This window comes from Musca domestica, unplaced genomic scaffold (assembly GCF_030504385.1).
Source record: "Musca domestica strain aabys unplaced genomic scaffold, Musca_domestica.polishedcontigs.V.1.1 24, whole genome shotgun sequence".
In the NCBI taxonomy this organism is placed as follows: domain Eukaryota; kingdom Metazoa; phylum Arthropoda; class Insecta; order Diptera; family Muscidae; genus Musca; species Musca domestica.
In genome coordinates this window covers 4,850,171-4,871,175 of record NW_026712272.1, presented here as the reverse complement: position 1 = coordinate 4,871,175, position 21,005 = coordinate 4,850,171, and the positions used below count along the sequence as shown (strand labels likewise).

Below are 21,005 nucleotides of genomic sequence, written 5' to 3'. Positions count from 1 at the left end.
ATCATTTTTTCTTTTCCTCATTTTGTCAACTTACCCCTTGAGAGCTGCAACAGATGTTTCCATTTCTAGACGTTTCGATTTCTCCTGATTTAGTTCCTCCTCCAGGCGACACTTGTCACGATTCAAATAATCGATTTTCTCCTTTAGCCAACTGTTGCCCTCCTCGTTGGTCAACGCATCCAGGCGTGTTTTCAATTGGAAATTTTCCTTTGTCAACATTAGATCCTTTTCGCGCAATTGCTCCAGTTGGCGCTCCTTGTCTACAATCATTTGCTTAAGAATGCCAACGTTGGCCATCACAGATTCTGAATTGAGTGGGAATATTTTCGATTGCCATATGGAGCGTTCCACTTCAATGGCTGCCGTTATGGCCTTTTCTTTTTCAGCTTCCAGCTCTGAGCGTAGTTGCTTCATTTGCTGTTCATGTTGCGTCTTGTCAATGACATTTTCCAGACTACGTTCTCCGCTGCTGCTGCTGCCGCCGCCGGCGACCATTGTGGGTACTTCTAGACTAAGATCCGATGGTGAACGTTCCATTGAAGTCATTAACTTGAAACGTTGACGCAGTGACTCCAGCTCGGTTTTATGGGCATGTATGAGTTTTTCACATGCCTCAGAGACGGCCTGTTCCCTTTCGGCATCCACTGATTTTAGTTTTTCCCTTAACTCCTCCAGCTGGGCTTCCAGAGTTGCACATTTTATTTGCATCGTGGCCATTTCGGCATTTCTCTCCCTTTCCTCCTGCAGTTCGCACTCACGTTTCTTAAGCTCTTCTCTTAGCAGTAAGATGTCGCGTTCTCTTTGTTCTTCGATGGTGCGGGCATCCTGTTCCCGGGCTTCACATTGCATACGTATCACATTCCATTTATCATTGAGATTTTGCAATTCTGACTGGAGATCTTCTTTTTGTGTTGTGGCTTCCTCGCGAAAACTCTGTAGATTACTTCGTGCCAGTTGTATGCAATCCAAAGCCAATTTAGACATGGCTCCCAACATTGCTCGCATACGTGTGACTTCTGCCTTTAGGGAGTCGCCTGTTTCCTCTGTCAGGGTTTCGGCACTTTGCATTAAAACACTTTCGGTACCGGTACTTTTTGTAAGGCCTTGTGGGAGGAATGGGTTGTCGGTCATTGATGTTGCAACAGATTGCTGTACGGCCGCCACTTGTTCGAATTCAGTTTCGGTATCGGTTTCTGATTCTTCGCCGCCCGTCACTCCTCCGCCTCCTCCCCCACCGCCTGTGTCTTTACGTAGCTCATTTACACGAGGATTTACCAGGATTTTCCCGCTCGTCTGCATGGCTTTACATGATGAGGAACCAGAGTCGCCCTCACCCATCTCGGCCGCCAATTGTTTTAAACATTCCTGGATTTCGATCTTCTCTCTCTTTTTGAGCAATTCTTCAAAACGCTCCCGCTGATGCATACCCGAACGAGAAACAAAAAAATATATCACAGGTTCCATATCGGGCAATTGTATCTGCGAGGCCATTTCGGGTAAATGTGTGGTAAGAACATCAATATCCGATTTTGTGATATTCGGCAGACGAGCATCAAACACGAGTGGATATTCATTGGCAAAGGCCGGCGGCATATCGGTCATACCGGGAAATAAAATATTCAGGAAATGCCCCTCGAAGTTGACATTGAACTGTTGACGACGTTTCATCTCTTCACTGTGGATGCCATCAAAATCCTCGGCCAACTTAGAGGCCCACAGGCGAAACTCTGAGGAAAAGATTTTACGGCGCATTACTTCTGTGACGGCAGCCACGTACATATTCGGTGCCTGATGGATCTGATCTATGATGTGTATGTGCCGCTCGGCCCTGCGCAAACAGCGTAGATAAAACAACAGCCGGTTATCAAACTCGCTCATGGCATTCTCAATGAAGACAATGCGTTTCAGACGGGCATACAGATTTGAGCCCAACTCTTCCTTGGCCTTGGCAATGCAGCGCCGATGATCTCGGATTTTCTGATGATTTTGCAGCATAACCAATAACTGAGATTGATGCGAGGCACATAGATCGGGTAATATGGAGGCATCTCTGAGGTTAATGGCTCTGTTTTGATTCTGTTGGAAGGCTGTGGACAATTCACGCTGATCCTTGACCATACTTTTTATTTTGTATTTGAATTCTTCCAGCTTGCACAGGCGTTCGCCCAGGCCCCTGATTTCCTTGACCTCATTCTGTTCGGCAAGTTTGATGATGTTTTGGACTTCGATTTTCAGTTTATCGTAGATCTCTTCGTTAAATGTATTCAAGCCCTGGGCACATTCCTCGGCCATTGTCCGTAGGGCGTTGCGGTTCTCCTTGGAGGTGATCCATTGCAAAAGATTGAGGCGGCGGGCCGTTGATGACGTTGATGTCTGTGAGGTTTGAGAGATGCGCTCTTCATTGGAATCGGTGCCCATTTTTAACTTTTTGTTGGGCGATGTGGAGGTGGATGAGGTGGACTTGTCATCTGGGGGATTATCACCGGCCTCTTCACCACCACCACCACCCTCTGCTTTCTTTGGTGTCTCTGGGTCTGTTTCCTCCGCGTACTCGTTATTAGCACCACCCACCATTAATACCGATTCCTGGGCATTTTTGGAACGAGAAAACACATCGTCATTTTCCAGAAACTCATCAAATCCATGGAAATCAGCCTCCGCCAGAGGCATTAAACCCGGCAGAATGGGTATACGTGACAGTTTGGTTAAATCATCGGCGAAATTCCGCAACAATTCCAAATACGATGACCTCTTTTCCAAATGCTTGTCAAAAGCATCGCAGAAATTACGAAAACGTTGACGAAATTCCTCCGTCAAATCCTCTAAATTGGCTACCACCGCCGACCAGCCCTGCTGTTGCAAATGTTGATCGTGCACCAAACGTTCGCACAGCCGTTCTTCGTCGCGCGCTAAATCATGCATGCGCAATGCAATTTGAGCTCTCCTCACCACGGTATCATAGACAGCCGGCAGTTCAAGGCTACGTTCGACCTGTTCACGCAAATCCAAATCTGCCTCCACGGGAGGCTCAAGGGCTGGCAGGCGAACATCGCCCGTTAAGAACATGTAAATGGGATTTGTATCGGTGCCGGCTGAATAATATGAGACTTGTGTGGAATGTATTAACATTTCACCGCCACTCACCAGCAGGACAATATTGGCCGCCGGTATGCCATGCAGGCGTTCAATGGTGTCTTTGAGATTTTCAACCGACGACAGTGCAACTGTCATATCAAAATTTAACATGCGGCCGACATCGACATGAAAAACGTACAACATTTTGGTTGCTTTTGTTGTTGTTGTTGTCTGGCTGATTTAGCGGGGATGTAGGGGGTGTGTCCGCCGCAGTTGGGCGAGATGTATTACGGAATATTTTTTTTAATTATTAAAATTAGAACAAAAATTGTGCTTAAGTTAAAAAATCCAGCTTAGATGTTTTGGATGGCGACGAGGACGACGACTACCACGACGTCGACGACGTGTAGGCGGCGTACGTGGAGTAGAAGGCAATGAATTACTCCACAAAAGAGCCACCCTCTCCTCTTTTGTTTTCAGTATAGCTGTTGCTGTTGTGGTAGGGATTATTTTTTTTTGGCAGTGTTGCTTGCTTGCTTGGTTTCCTTGCGTCGTCTCTTGAAAGATGTTGCAAAAATAAAAAAACGAAACAAAAATCCTCTTAAAAATGGCTTCGAAGTGCCACTTGTCTAAATTGGCGTCCCATTTAGTATATATTTTGGGTTGGTTGCTTGCTGCTAGCTTCTTAGCCTTGGAATTTTTGGGTAAATACAAAAATAAAGCCGGAGGTGGCTAAGGAGGAGTTCTTTTTTCTACAGCTTCTCCTTCTTCTTCTTCTTCTTCTTGTCGCAACAAAGGAGACGTTTAATGCCTAAAACCAAAAAAGAGAAAAAAAAATAGTTAGTGTATTTAATAAAATATGATTTAATTTTAAAGTTTGTGGGAAAATGAGATATAATCAACCTAAATTCAAAATATAAACAATCACTAAAGAATAGTTTTGGGTCATTTCGAGTTCTTTTGAATATCGAAAAGTGAGAATTAGTGAAAAACAACATCTAAGGCTTGGATTTCTTTTTAGAGGAAATTGAAACCAATACCTTTGGGAATTGCTAATAAGTAAAGTCCTTTGAAAACGCATTTGATGTTCGTGTTAATCGCGGAACTATTGGAATTTGTACCAATTCTTTTTTTGTTTTGTTTTATTTTAATTTTTTTTTATTATAAGTTTGGCCTATTATCTCATTTGATTTTTCCCAAGATTGTGGCAACCTAATCGAAGTGAAAACAAATTTAATTTCCATATTATTATGTGACTAATGAAAGTAAACTACTAAAAGCAATGTACAATACGTTCTGGATTTTTGTAACTTGAAGAACTGATCATAAAAAATACAAAATCTATTCCAAGTTCTCTAAAAATAGAACGAAGCAATATTTCTATTTTCAGCAAAAGCGGTCAGATGACAGCAAAGGAAATCACTTTCCATAGGGCACGACAGACACATTTTTAAGAATAACACTGTGCAACACAAAAATTACAGGAAAAATCCAGCAGATTATGAAAATGTTTGTTATTTATTTAGTTTTTTTAGATTAATATAGTTATAGGCTGTCTTTATCCTGTTGTGTGTTAATATAAGATTTTGGCCATGTTGGTTTACCTATTTATAATTTGTATGAAATACAGGGTGAGATTTAAAAACTGCATCCAACTTCAGACTGCTGTCATTTCTAAGCCACTCATACGACAGCTGTTACTTTAAAAAGCCGATACAGTTGTTTTCTGTTTATAGCTCTATTTTCATAATCTGCTAGAGTGTCGCACAGTGTAATATACAAATTTGGTGGTAATTCAAATTTATATTCAAAATAACCAATTCTATTACAGGTTATCTATTTATGTCGGGTTATCAGTATTGTCCAAAGTGGGCATTTGCATTCGAAAGTGGTCACAAAAATGAAAAATTTAGGAGTTGATCGGATTTTGGTAATTATACCCTCAGCCATATGGCTACAGAGGGTATATATCATTTGATACGGCCAAAACGTGCCTAGTCGAAATAACGGTTTTAGACCCTAGGTCTGTTTGGACCAAATCCGTTTCAGAACATTTGGAGTCGATCTAACGATGTCCGTCCGTCCGTCTGTCTGTCTGTCTGGCTGGTGCGCACGATAACTCTCGAAGGGAGTATCCGATTTGGCCCAAATTGGCTACATCGTAATTTTTTTGTCAAACTTAGATCGAGTTCGGAGATGGGCAATATCGGTCCACTCCTTCTGGTACCTCCCCCACAAAAGGTGAAATTTTCAAAAAATATATTTTTTGCACAGGAAGAGAAAGGATATTCCATTTTTGCTCCAACTTTGCAAATCCTAATATTTGCGTCAGTGCTAGGGCAGGTGTGGAAATGGACAATATCGGTCCACTCCATCAAGTACCTCCCCCACAAATGGTCAAAATTTTGAATAATTACAACTCTCATAAAATGTTATGTAAGAGTCCGATTGTCTTCAAATTTCACACATCCCAATATTTATATTAACCCAAGGTCTGGTGTTAAGATGAACAATATCGGCCCACTCCTTCTGGTACCTCCCCCACAAAAGTTCGAAATTTTCAAAAAAAAAACATATTTTTTGCACAGAAAAAGAAAGGCTAATCCGAATTTGCTCCGACTTTGCGAATCCTAATATTTGCGTCAGTGCTAGGACAGGCGTGAAAATGGACAATATCGGTCCACTCCATCAAGTACCTCCCCCACAAATGGTCAAAATTTTGAATAGTTACAATCTCATTAAATGTGATGTAAAAGTCCGATTGTCTTCAAATTTCACACATCCTAATATTTGTATCAGCCCATGGTCTGGTGTGAAGGGGGAATACATCGGTCCACTCCTTCTGGTACCTCCCCCACAAAATATTGAAATTTTGAGTACCCATGAAGCTCATAAATCGCCAAATTAACATCCGATTCCATTTAGACTTAGCACATCTGTCGAAATATTTATATCATATTTTGGGTCTGATAGGAAATGGGTAATATTGGCCCATTCCTTCGGAATCTGCTCCATAGAGGGCCAAACGTTTGAATAACCTTAACACTAGTCAAAATATATTTAGATAATCGAACATAGGCTGAGGGTATATCTCTGGCGGCAATACCGACTGATACTTTTTAACTTGTTTTATATACTGTTTTTTACAATTTTATGATCACCAATAATTTATGTAATCTGGACGTCGTTAATTATTCTCAGATACACTGCACTCTGAGATTATTTTCTGTGAACGTTTGTGCAACATCATCTAATTTGTTGAAATGCAATGGAAAAGTAAAAATACAAATTTAACATAAAAGTTAAATATTTTGACTGAATCCTAGTTTCGTAAAAACTGTCGGATTTTTTCAGCTTTAAGTATTTATACCATGATTCCGAGAAATTATTTTTACTTGTGGTATCCAGATCTTGACCTATTCTTGTTCCAGACCCGGATATATTAAACCAATAATTCTACCACGGCAAGAGGTAGTAAAATACAACTCGGCTACAATGAAATTTATCTTGAGTAAACACCGGCTTAGGTGAGTGGGTACACACTTTTGAACATGCCTAAAAGTTAGCGTACATTCACCTTTTGTAGTCCACAAAGATAAATATATAATATATACACATTATTATAATTTTAAAATTATAGTTACCTTTTCCTCTTCCTAGTCTAGGTATGTATGAACGACTTTAACCTATTCCACGGTCAAACTTGTTTTGTACTATATACACCATTTTAAAGTTCAATAGGAAACAGAAAATAGTGAAAATGAAATGTCCGATATAGCAATTTAAATTTGATTCAGATAAATATGGGGTCAAAAAACTGTTATTTTCGATGAAGCCTGGGCCATAAGAAAAGATGTTAATCAAATGGCAAGATATGTACCTTATATCGTTTTGTACCAGTTGCTTAATTCAATTCCCAACAAAAGAAAAACAAAACAACGTTGCATAAATTTAGCTCATACTGTAGAAATTGAAACCAATAACAGCCGTCTACTATAAATGCTGATAACACTTAATTCACACTCACCCAAAAAAGATGCCCAGACCGACCGACCGACCGACCGACCGAGACGCTTACAACAATGAAAGTTTCAGGAACAATAGAAATAATAACAAGAAGAAAAAAAATAAACCAAAACAATTTAAAATTTTATAACGTCATTTCTGTCTCGAAGGTAAACATATTCAAAACAAAACAAAAATAAAGTGTTGTGCTGATAAATATTAAATAGCCAGCCAGCTAGCCAGACACATAACGCTATAAAGTTGTTAGTTTCTGAAACTATAATTCAGGAACGTGTTTTTAAGCTTTTCAGACACTTGCTTTAAAATTAGAAGAAAAAAAAAACGAAACGAAAAATAACAAACAGCGGTGGCAGCAGCAGCAACACAATGGAAATCAATGTAGTATTGCACAAAAAAAAAAAAACAAACTTGTCAAACAAAGAGACGGTGGTAAAGAGAGTGTGCGAGCGACATTGTAGAGAGCCAATTAACAGTGATGCCAATGTTACGCGCATCTGGTGGGTAAATTCATAAACACATATTAAAGTTTAATTTTACACCAAAATGAGCCCAAGCTCCAAGTTATTTGGGACATAACTCATGTAATTTTCATTTATTTTTATTTTATATACAGAAAGGTAAAATCTATCTAAAATTAAATCTAACCATATCACGAGACAAAGTACAAAATAAAATAAAATCTTGTCATCAAGCATTTCTTTGAATTGGTGGGGAGAGATCTAATGAATAAAATTGATGTGGAAGCCAATTAATGGATTATGGAAGGACCCATGAATCGATCTCAATTAATCGTCTTTTTCCGTCAACTGTAAATTCGCGTAGCTACTATTAATTATATTAATTTTAACTTTTCAAAGTTTTCCTCTTTTATTTTAGCTTGAAAAACATCATTTACATACACGAGAAATAAGTTTTAACCATTTTTTTACATCAAAAAATGCAGTTCCTCTTAAAGTTATAATAGCAGCAAGTGGCTATTGGAAGACAACATTGAAGCATTTATTCATGAGTTACTGGACGAAGTGTTGCAAAGAGTGCGCCAAAATTGGACTAAACGGATAAATCATTTGAGGTGCAGTCGCGATCAATATTTGCATGAAATAATTTTTAAATTTTAATTTATGTGGACCGTACTACCAATTCAAATGAAGATTTCTTGCATTTTTAAGAATTTAGTTTTTTTACTCATTTATCAATTTATTTATTATTTTTTGAAAAACTTTTCTATAATTCTTAAAAAATCACCCTTTATATACATTTTTTAAGATAATCAAACACTCTTTTGATTATTTATTTAAAAAAAATTAAAATCGCATTGCCTTGATTTGTGGCAATTTCGACAACACAATCAGCGATTCGCCAACTAATATTTTAAGTAACCGACAAAAATTAAAATTCTAACAATTTCGGTAATTGACAATTTAGCGACCAACATTTATAATTTTGCCATTTTATTAGCCCGATATTTGTCGGTAACTCAAAAAAAAAAAAAAAAAGTTAAATAACCCCCTACATGGGTCGTTCTTTAAAATTTTGCCAAACTTATGCGACATTGCATTCATTGTACTACAATAATAGCCATGTTAAAATAAGGAGGTAGAAAAGTTTCGGAAAACTTCAGAAATACAGTCCTGAGGCTTTGCCCGTTTCCTGTCAGAATTATTCAAAATTATACAGGGTGAAATAAAAAATTGCAACAAAGTCAAACGCCGTAATAAAACAAAAAATGGAAATAGCATCAAATTTTAGAATAAGTTTAGATTTGTTCGAATTGGTCATCTTTGGTACGAATTATGGAATTCAAACGGCCAATGAATTTTAGCCCATTCCCGGCGAAGCGCTTGCTTGAGATGATCGACACTTTGGTATTTTTTAGTGCCAACCTTGCTTTCCAAAATACTCCAGACACAATAGTCCAACGGATTGGTATCCGGAGATTTTGGTGACCATTTTGGAAATGTGGCGAGGAACCTCATTTTGTAACCATTATTGGGTGGCACGTGCTGAGTTCTGTTGAAATGTCCAAGGTCTGCGGCAAAAATGTTTGCCTGCCCAAGGCTTTAATACACCTTCCAGAATATTTTCGCGATAATATTCGGCATTTATGGCATCAGACACGGTCGATTAATACGAGCGGAGAGCGACCATCGGGTGTTATGGCGTTTTGGCCAACACCATCACCATGGCCAGCGCTTGAGTTCTGGTGGCAAATCGAAGGTGCACATTTTCAGATGACGATAGCCACTTGTGGTTGTCCAGCCAAATATAACCTTTAAATTCTGAGGTGAACAAAATTTTTATTCATTGTAATAGAATAGAGAATTTCAAAAAAATGTGAAGGGAGGGTAAAATTTACCACCACCTCAGGAGTTAAAGGATAAAGAAATCACACTATCACGCTTAAATTCCATCACAAATAGCTTCTTTTCTGGAAAATTCTCACAAAAATGCTTTTGTACGCCTGTAAACAATATAATGAGCTGTCAGTGGAATATATATTTTTTTTTGAAATAAATACTACTTTCCAGAGAGCCGCTTAACCAACGGCGAAACGCGTCGCATAGTGGTGAGTGTGTGAAAGTGTCTATCTGGCTTTCCTTTTCACTCCAAATTTCAGATTATAGAGCTCGTCTCGACAGAGAAATAAACACATAAATCATAAACATATGATCTTCGCCTTAAAGAGGCAAAACTCAAAAATTAATTGGTTTCCCCTTATAACGGTTTTTAAAAAGTCCGCGTTTTGTTTGCAAACATTGACATCACTGGTCAACCAAAATTCACGACATGATGTCTGCAATCATGTTCAAAGCGAGTGCTCTGTATATGATACCAGTAAATGAACACACATCTACATACCCAGTATGTAGGTAGGTATGTCATAATAGCACTCTAGAGAGATGAAAATAAATCCACATTTTATTAAAAAACAAAAAAGAAATCAAATCATACAACAGGACCAGCAACAACTATGTATTATTGATATTCCAGTGGCGAGTTGGGGGCTACCAACTATCAACAAAAAAAAACAAAAACAGCAATAAAACGTAACACACTGGGAAAAAAATATATGTTTTTTTTTAATATCACAGTATACACTGAAGACTTTAGAATTGAGTGTTCACAAAATTATGACATTTCATTAACAAAGAAATCAGTTGAATTTAAAGAAATTTCACAATATTTGTCCTTTACCTATAATTTCTTATTATTTTTACTTATTACTTATTTTTTGAAGGTCTGTTCAAGCTTTGCGTTTTTTCTTTCGTTTTATTTCTTCGGTTAAAAACAATATTGCGTTGGCATCACTTAGAATTGCCAAAATATGCAAAAAATGACAAACAGCACGTTTGGTGGTTCAACTCAAACTAAAGAAGGAAAGAGAGAGAGAGTGATCGAGAGTGAACCATTTATAAGACTCTTTCATTAAATCTTTGTTTTGCAAGCAATTGACAAAAAATAAAATCGATCGTTACAAGATCCTTTATTGTAGAACTTTTTTGAATTTCAAAACATAGGAAAATGTCATTCATAAGCAAACGGTGAGTATATGAAGATAGAGAGAAGCTAAAACAAATATATCTACCACAACAAGCCTTTGACAAATTTCACAACAATGGAATGAAATGAGTGGTATTTTTAGCCTCAATTATTAAAGTTGGCGAAATACCTTGGCGTGTGAGTAATGCAAAAGATAAATGTCAATGTGTTAATTTATTTATCAACAACAATAAATTAGGTCTACAAATGGGTACATGTTTGCACTGGATTTTCTAATCACTTGGTGGGACGGACCGAGTGGTTCTTTGGCTGATATGGCGTTTTCAACCATATCTTGATGAAAAAAGGACCCAAAAGACCCCTTCGTGGAGTCAAGAAGACAAAGATAACACCAATGCAACTTATACATCAGCATTATTTTAGTCGTATCCAACCATCTGTGATATTAGCAATTGGAGAATACTTAATTTTAATTTTTAATTATTTTTACATTTATTTAAAAATTTAACTGTATATATGGGAGAGCTATAGCTATATTTGAATGGATTTCCACCAAATTTGACCTACTTTTTATACCCTTCACCATACATAGTATGGAGGGTATACCGGGTGAGATGAAAAAAACTGCAACCAACTTCAGGCTGCTGTCCATTCTAAGCCACTCGTCCGACAGCAGTTAAAATAATTCCAGTGACAGCTTTACAAGCGTACAGAACATTTTGGTGAGAATTGTCCAGAAAAAAGTTATTCGTGATGGAATTCAAGCATGTGATTTCTTTATATTTGGCTGGTAAACCACAGGTGGCTATCGTTGGACCACTTCAGCATTTAATGTGAATACATCTTTTGTGTCTCGTGCCATCGCTCTTCATCGTGATACTGGTAGCGTAAACCGACCCGTCAAGGAAGTATGCGGAAGAAAACAGCAACATCAGCAGAAATGGTTCGAAAATTGACCGAAACCCGCGTCGAAATGGCCGAAAAATGAGCTGAATATATCGCAATATTCCATTCGGCAGATATTGAAAAATGAGCTCGGGGTAAAGCCACTGAAATTCCAAAAAGTGCAAGAACTTACACCGCAACAGAAAGAAAATAGACTTAAAAGAGCTAAAGAGTTGGTTCGCTTGGTCGAAAGTGGTGAACTGCCGGATTTAGGTTTCACCGATGAGAAAAGATTCGTTTTCCAGTAGTTTGTAAACAAACAAAATGATCGTGTTTACTTGCCAAGGAGGTCGGCTGAAAATGTGCACCTTCGGTTGGCCACCAGAACTAAAGCGCCGGCAATGATGATGGTGTGGGCCGCCATAACAGGCGATGGTCGCTCTCCGCTTGCATTAATCGACCGTGGTGTCAGAATAAATGTATTAAAGCCTTGGGCACGAAAACATTTTAGCCGGACATTCCAATAGGACTCAGCACCATCGCATTCAGAACGCGCAACCCAAGAATGGTTACAAAATGAGGTTCCTCGCTTCATTTCCAGCGCACAATGGCCAACAAAATCTCCGGATATCAGTCCGTTGGACTATTGGGTCCGGAGTTTTTTTTAAAGCAAGGTTGGCACTAAAGAATACCAAAGTGTCGATCATCTCAAACAAGCGCTTCGCCGGAAATGGGCCAAAATACTGCAGAGCAACATTCGGACAGCGTGTGACGGCTTCATTGGCCGTTTGAAGGCCATAATTCGTGACCAAAGGTGACCAATTCGAACAAATTGAAACTTATTCTAAAATTTCATGATATTTCCGACAATTTTTTCTTTGATTCAATAAAATTAAAGAAAAAATGTAAAAATGATGGCTTTTGACTTTGTTGTCGTTTTTTATCTCAATGTGCATAAAGGCCATATTCGGTGATTATAAGATTTTACCAGCATTTTTAACGGATTTTATTATTTTTTTTTTTGAAGATTTCCAAGTTCTTTCCGCATGGTGGAGGGTATTCAAAGTTCAGCGCGGCGGAACTTTCTGCTTTTTTACTTGTTGGATCTACTTTCATAATCTTCTGAATTTTTTCCGATAATAGTTGAAAAAATTGAATTTTTGACGCACAGCGATAATGGCGCCCAACATAAAATAAAGGTCGTGTGAAAAATAAAATTTTTTTCTGGATTTTTTTTTCGATAATAGTTGAAAAAAAATGAATTTTGTCGGAGAGCGATACTGGCGCCCAACAAAAAATAAAGGTCGTGTGAAAATTGACGTTCTTTTTGGATTTTATCGATAATAGTTGACAAAAATTGAATTTTGTCGCACAGCAATAATGGCAGCCAACCTAAAGTAAAGGTCGTTGTAAAATTGCTGTTCTTTAAAATACACTACACCACTGCCAAGTCCTTAATTAAGCCATTGAAATACCCATAAAAACTTTTCTTTAAAAATTCACAATAATATCTCCGGGAGTTCTCTGAAACGTCGGCCTGAAGAACCCACGACTATTGCTCAGATAGTTATTCAGAGATTTTTTTTTTTTGAAAGGAGAACATATTTAATGATTCATGAAAAATATGGGTCAATGTAAAGAACAGATCTTTCTTTTAATTAACAATCGCAGTAGCGCGCGCACACACACAAAGTGTTCGAAAGGTTAACAGACTTCTTTGTTGTTATAACAAATTATAGCTTCAAGTGAAATTGCATGTTTGCTATTCAAAAAAAAAAAAAAAAATATGGTTCAGTGGCACAGATAATTGTAAAGTAAAGAACACACAATCATATGTACACATTTGCATATGTGTGGGTAGGTAACTAATATACAGTATTGTTCAAAAATAAAGCACAACCTTTGGTTATGCAAAAAAAGTTAGGGACAAAAATTTGAGATGATCCTAGAGAAGTTCCATAATCATAAAAAAAAAAAAAAAACTATAGGAACGTTTTTTTGAATAAAAGTATGTCTAATTGAGAAAAATGTATAAAATTTTGCTTGTCTGTTTTGTTAATTTTTATGGCTAACAAATTGTTTTTTGAAAAATCAGCTGATTTACTTTCACGTTTTTATAGATTTCATCCACAAGAGCATAACAACTACCTTACTCTCTGAGTACGAGATTTGCTAGACATTTTTTTTTTTGCTGAAAACGTAACTAGAGTGACCTACACACACTCTTATAGACCATTTAGACGGCTATGTGACAATCAAAATTTTTTTCAAAATTTTCCATTTTCATTACTTCGTTAATTTTTTGGTTCAATTCAATTTTTATATTTTCAAAAGAATGAGAACAAGCAACCAAACACATATATTTACATACATACATTGTTATTGCTGTAATATATATGTTCTTTGTTAAAATGATATCAGTTTTTTTGTTTTGTTTAAGTTCACTCCATTATTACTACTTGTGAAGGTTATTCCACGCGAATATTGAACGCAACTACGACTCAAAAGGTCCATATGCTTAGTCAAATGTTGACATATTCCTTCCAACATTTCGCCCGGTACTCATTGTCTTCCAATGAGTTTTCAAGCTTAAAAAGTTCCATGTCAGTTCTAATTTTCTGAGAGCAATGTTAGGCGCCAGTTTAATAGATAATCAATTGGTCAGTTTAAGTCTGAAATTAATGTTTCCGACCGTAATCTGATTGCAACGTTGGGCGCCATTCTTAATGGACTATTAATTGATTTTTTTATACCCTCAGCCATATGGCTAGAGAGGGGATATATATCATTTGATACAGCCAAAACGTTCATTATTGAAATAACGGTTATAGGCCCTAAGTCTCTTTGGACCAAATTCGTTTTAGAACATTTGGAGACGATCTAGCGATCTCCGTCCGTTTGTCTTGTGCGCACGATAACTCTCGAAGGGAGTCTCCGATTTGATCCAAACTTGGTACATCGTAATATTATTATCAAACTTAGATCAAGTTCGGAGATGGGCAATATCGATCCACTCCATCTGGTACCTACCCCACAAAATGTCAACATTTCCAAGGAAAATAATTTACTGCACAGAAAGAGAAAGTATAATCCAAATTTGCTCCAGCTTTGCAAAACCTAATATTTGCATCAGTGCTTGGTCAGGAGCGAAAATGGACACTATCCGACCACTTCAACAAGTACCTCTCCCACAAAGGGTCAAAATTTGCAATAATTATAACTCTTATAAAATGTGATGTAAGAGTCCGATTATCTTCAAATTACATAGGTATTTTTACTAAGCCAAGGTTTGGTGTGAAGATGGAATATATTGGTCCACTCCTTCTGGTACCTCCCCCACAAAGGGTCTAAATTTTGAATATTTATGAAGCTCATAAAACGCGAAACTAAAATTCGATTCCATTCAGACTTGGCACATCTCAATATTTCCATCAACACAAGATCTGTTATATAGTATATATATATATAGATAGTATAGATAGAACCATTACTTCAGGCACCTCCCCCACAAAGGGTCAAAGTTTTGAATAACCAAAACGATTTTAAAATCCCAAATAAGCATCCGGTTCTCTTCAAATTACATGCATCACAATATTTTTATTAACCCAAGATCTGGTGTAAATATGAAATATATCCGACCACACCTTCTGGTACCTCCCCCACAAAGCGTCAAAATTTTGAATAATTATATTTCTCATAAAATGTGAAATAATTATCCGACACTCTTAAAATTCCACACATCCCAACATTACAATTAACACAAGATCTGGTGTAAAGATGAAATTTATCGGACCACACCTTCTGTTACCTCCACCACAAAGGGTCAAAATTTTGAATAATTATATTTCTTACAAAATATGAAGTTAGCTTCCGACTCTTTTAAAATTCCACAGAAAGATCTGGTGTAAAAATGGAATATATCGGACCACACCTTCTGTTACCACCCCCACAACGGGTCAAAATTTTGAATAATTATATTTATCATAAAATACGAAAAAAGCTTCCGACTCTTTTAAAATTCCACACATTCCAATATTTCTACTTACACAAGATATGGTGTGAAGATGACAGATATCGGCCTACTCCTTGTGGTACCTCCCCCACAAAGTTTAAATACTTAAATCTCTCAAAACTTACGAAACAATTCTGCGTTTCTATTAAAAACTGGTATATCCTAATGTTTCCCTCAACAAGTTATCTGATTTGAATGAATTTTTCTGCAAACTCCCTCCAATACCAACTCTAACCCCAAAAAAGTTAAAATTTTCATTTAAAATTGTTCGCATAAAATTGAAAATAAATATTCGATTTTCTTTACATTTTGAAGGTCCCAATATTTTTATTATTATTGAATGAAGCGGAATACTTCGATCCACTAAATGTGGCACCTCACGCACATTTCAACATTCTCTAAATATTATCACATATCAAGTGATACAGTCTAAATATGGCACATTGTAATATTTATATCAGAGAGGAGCTGGATTACATTGGCCAACTCCTTAGGAACCTGCATTCATAAGAAGCTCAACATTATGAAAAATAAATACGGATGTTAAAATATGTTTAAATAAACGGGCAGTAGCTGAGGGTATACATCCGACTGAGGGTATACTCGACTGATACTTTTTAACTTTTGGCTTTGGCTAACAAATTGTTTTTTGACAAATCAGCTGATTACTTTCACGTTTTTATAGATGTCATCCACCTGAGCATAACAACTACCTTACTCTCTGAGTAAGAGACTTGCTAGACATTTTTTTTGCGGAAAACGTAACTAGAGAAACCTACACACACTTTTATAGACCATTTAGATGACTATGTGACAATAAAACCTTTTTTCAAATTTTTCCATTTCCATTACTTCGTTAATTTTTTGGTTCAATTCAATTTTTATATTTCCAAAAGAATAAAAACAAACACCCAAACATATATATTTACATACATACATTGTTATTGCTGTAATATATATTTTCTTTGTTAAAATGATATCAGTTTTTTTTGTTTTGTTTTGTTTGAGTTCACTCCATTATTACTACTTGTCTTGCGCCTTCTTCTTCTTCTTTCATCTCGCCTTTTATAAAGTAAGTACTTGTTCGCGAGTATGTCTCAGTGTGTGTGTGTGTGTGTGGGGGGGGGGGGGGGGGTTTGGTCCGTTGTCTGCCCATCTTTTTTTTTTTTGGTTTGGTTCGTTTTTGCTCTGCTGTGTTTGCCTTATATTGGCTTTGTTTTGTGTTGAGTTGAACTAAATTGAAATGAATACAATTTGCGGTATGTTGGTGTTATTGTTTTGTTTTGCTTTTTTTTAAGTGCTTTACAAGCCATCGAAGAGGGTTCACACAAAACAGATACACCAATCAACAAATATATACAAATTATATGTAGCTATGTGGTAGGTGCATAGAAACGTTTATATCAACATACCTAGCCAACATCGGACAAACATATTAATATTTGTTTAAATATTTATATAGAACAGTGTGGCTTGTTTGTTCGGGATACCGTAGTATTTTGTTGTTGCAAAATGGTCAGGCTTATATTTAGTGACATTAGGGTGGGTAATAAATAAATTTAATATATATGGGTAATAAATAAAAAAATATATATGGCTATATTTGCAATGCGAAAGTGAAATCGGAAGCTTTCAACTTATCCTGTTTTAGTTTTGAATTTATATTTTCTAAACTTAAATATTTCAATGGCAATTCTGATTTTTCTGATTACCACGTTGGGCGCCAGTTTTGATAGACTATTGGCGGGTCATTTTAATTTGAATGTTAATGGTACCAAAGTAAAATAGCTCAATGTCAATTCAAAGAATTCTGACTGAAACGTTGGGTGCCAGTCTGAATAGACCATCAACTGGCCATTTTAATTCTGCAGTTCTAATAATTCCACTTGCCACGTTGGGCGCCTGTTTTAATAGACTATCAAATACTAATTTTGAAGCTAATGCATCCAACCGTAAATAGTTCAATGGCAATGGTTGTTATTCCAATTGCAACGATGGGCGCCAGTTTTAATGGGCTATAGACTACTCCTTGTAATTTTGAAGTTAATGCTTTCAAAGATTTCGAATGCAACGTTGGGCGCAAGTTTTACCAGGATACCAACTGGCAAGATTGGGCGCCACTTTTAATAGACTATCAACTGGTCATTTTAATTCTGAAGTTATTGCTTCCAAACATAAATAGCTCAATGGCAATTCTGATTATTTTGATTATGTTGGGCGCCAGTTTTAATTGAATATAACCCAGTCTTTTTGATTTTGAAGTTAATGCTTCCAAACATAAATAGTTCAATGGCAATGGGCGCGTTGGGCGCACCTTTTAATGGACTACCAACGTTGGGCGCCACTATTAATAGACTATCAACTTGTTATTTAAATTCTGAAGTTAATGCTTCCGATCTATAAATGTTTAATACCAAACTTAAATAGTTCAATGGCAACTCTAATTATTCAGATTGCAACGTTGGGCGCCACTTTAATTATACCATAAGCTAGTATTTTTAAATTTAAAGTAATTGCTTCCAAACATAAACAGTTCAATGCCATTCGTAGTATTCCGATTGCAATGTTGGGCACCACTTTTAATAGGCTATCAACTGGCCATTTTAATTCTGAAATTAATGCTTCCAACCGTAAATAGTTCAATGACAACTCAAATTATTCTGACTGCAACGTTGGGCGCCAGTTTTAATAGACTATGAAAGCAAGATTTCAAGAGAATATTAAATGTATTTTACTAACCTACAAATATTAATTGCAGACCCATTAAGATCCATAGACTGGTGAAATGCAATTAATATATTCCAAAAATCTTACAATTACAAGTGGCGTCCAAAATTGAAATGAGCACAATTGCGGTTGAGTTACGTAATTTGCCAAGAAATAAACCAAAATTAAACAGATTGACAGTTTTCAAAGTCACCTTTATATAACCAAAAATTTTTTCCAGTATAAAGCTATGTTGCCAGATACCTTCAGAATCTAGATAAATTGTTAATTTTATTGTGAGTGGACAGTGTCTACCCAAACATTTGTCAGAGCTACCACCTTAAATATCAGAAAGATACAAATAAAAGAAAGAAACTGGCGCCCAATATTTCAATGAGAAACGGGGTAACGAACTGGCGCCCAACGTAGGGGTTGTGATATATATTTTTAAAGGACCAACAAAACCAATTAACGTGAATTTTCAAAGGTCCAAACACTCCGTCTTAAATTTTAGACAGTTGAAAACAAAACTGGCGCCCAACTTTTCAATGTGAAACGGGGTAACGAACTGGCGCCCAACGTAATGATGAGATATATTTTTAAAGGACTAAAAAGAAGCAATAAGCGTTGGTTTTGAAGATTATTTTTCAAAGTTCCTAACAGGCTGCCTTAAATATCAGAAGACAGTTGAAACAAATAACTTGCGCCCAATATTTCGATGTGAAACGGGGTAACGAAATGGCGCCCAAAATTTCAATGTGAAACGGGTAACGAACTGACGCCCAAAGTAAGGGTTGTGATACATATTTTTAAAGGACCTAACAGACCTATAAACGTGGTTTTGAAGGATATTTTTTGATGGTCCGAAGAATCTGCTTTAAATATCAGACATATGAAAAAAATAGCGCCCAACGTGGTAACGAACTGGCGTCCAAGGTAAGGGTTGTGATATGTTTTTAGTAGACGAGACCAATAGTCATTGATTTGAAGAATATTTTTCAAAGGTTCAAACGCACCAACAAATGTGGTTTTTGAAGAATATTTGTCAAAAGTCCAACCAACCAATAAACTTTGATTTTGAAAATTATATTATTTTAGAGGGTCATCCTGGCCAATCAACGTGTATGTTTGGGGAATATTTTCCAAAGACCAATATACCTGAATTTCAGCACACCAACAAATGTGGCTTTTGACGAATATTTAGAGGGCCATCCTGGCCAATAAACGTCTATGTTTGGGGAATATTTTCCAGACCAATAATACGACAAATATACCTGAATTTCAGCACATTTCACATAGGAACAGTACGTCCAGGAACGCGGACAAAATTGGCTGTCCTCAAATATGATCTCAACATTAGTCACCCAATATTTTGAAGTGAAGCGGAGTAACTGGCGCCCAGGGTGAGAGTTGTGATTTATATTTTTAAAGGACCGACTAGACCAATGAACGGGGATTTAAAGAATGGTTTTCAGCTCCGAACACACGCAACAAATGTGGTCACCCCACAAAGTGTGAAAATTTTGAATATTCATGATGTTCATTAATCGCGAAATTAACATCTGCTTCCATTCAGACTTGGTACATCTCAATATTTCCATCAAAACAAGATCTGTTATAAAGATGGTACAGATTGGACCATTTCTTCTGGTACCTGCCTCACAAAAGGGTCAAAGTTTTAAATAACCAAAACGATTATAAAATTCGAAATAAGCATTCTGTTCTCTTGGCATTTCATACATCCTATTATTTCTACTATCACAAGATCTGCTGTGAAGGGCCCCCAAAGGGCCAAAATTCAAACTGAAGCTCATAAAACTCGAAATTAACATTCGATTCCATTTAGACTTGGGACATTCCTTCTGGTACCTCCCACACAAAGGTTCAAAGTTTTAAGTAACCCAAATGATCCTATATTCCGAAATAAGCATCCGGTTCTCTTCAAATTAAACACAACACAATATTTTTAGTAAGATCTGGTGTGGAAATGGTATGTATCGGTTCACTCCTTCTAGTACCTCCCCACAAAGGGTCAAAATTTTGGGTATCCATTCAGCTAACAAAACGCGAAATTAACATTTGATTCCATTCAGATTTGGTACATTTCAATATTTCCATCAACACAAGATCTTTTATAAGGATGGTAGAGATAGGACTATTCCTTCTGGTACCTCCCCCACATAGGGTTCAAGATTTTGAAAAAGAAAACGCTCAAAGAAAGCGAAATAAGCATTAAACTCTCATCAAATTTTACACAACCAAATATTTTTGCCAACGCAAGATCTGTTGTAATGATGATATATATCTGCCAACCTCTTCTGGTACCTCACCCAAAAAGAGTCACTATTTCCAGTATTTATATCTGTCATAAATTGAGAAACAGGTCGGCGATTTATATCAGTCTTAGGACAAATACGAATTGGTCAATATTGCCCAACTGCTTCGGAAACAACAGGGTCAACAGTTTGAATAATCATAACTCAAGGCTGGGAGTATACATTTGTGGGCAAAACCGACTGATTCAATTTCACTTGTTTTATTATGGAGATTTTTAAAAATGGCGCCCAAGATTTCCATTTGAATTGGGGCCAGAATTTCAATGTAAATGAGTACCAGGCTTATTCGACATTCCTGAGTTGGAAATTTAGCAATTATTTTGAAGACAATTTTAAAAATAAAATAATTTTTCAAAAAAAAAAAAAAAAAAAACAACAACAAGTAAAAAAGCTGTAAGTTCGGCCGCGCGGAACTTTGAACGAATTTGGCAACTCTCAAAAACAATAAAATCCGTTAAAAATTC

General features: G+C 36.7%; 1 protein-coding gene and 1 long non-coding RNA gene across 2 annotated transcripts in view; one reads left to right on the top strand and one right to left on the bottom strand.

The window, feature by feature from the left end:
- LOC101895146 (RB1-inducible coiled-coil protein 1) overlaps positions 1 to 21,005 on the bottom strand; it is a 31,978-nt gene that overhangs the window by 4,727 nt on the left and 6,246 nt on the right. The window contains exon 3 of the mRNA XM_005184778.4: positions 35 to 3,886. Coding sequence (XP_005184835.1) covers positions 35 to 3,279 — 3,245 coding nt within the window. The 5' untranslated portion in view covers positions 3,280 to 3,886. The remainder of the gene's footprint in view (positions 1 to 34; positions 3,887 to 21,005) is intronic.
- LOC105261888 (uncharacterized) lies at positions 7,180 to 8,338 on the top strand. The gene is made up of 3 exons (XR_891573.3): positions 7,180 to 7,598; positions 7,715 to 7,909; positions 7,978 to 8,338. It is a non-coding gene; the product is annotated as an uncharacterized LOC105261888 (long non-coding RNA).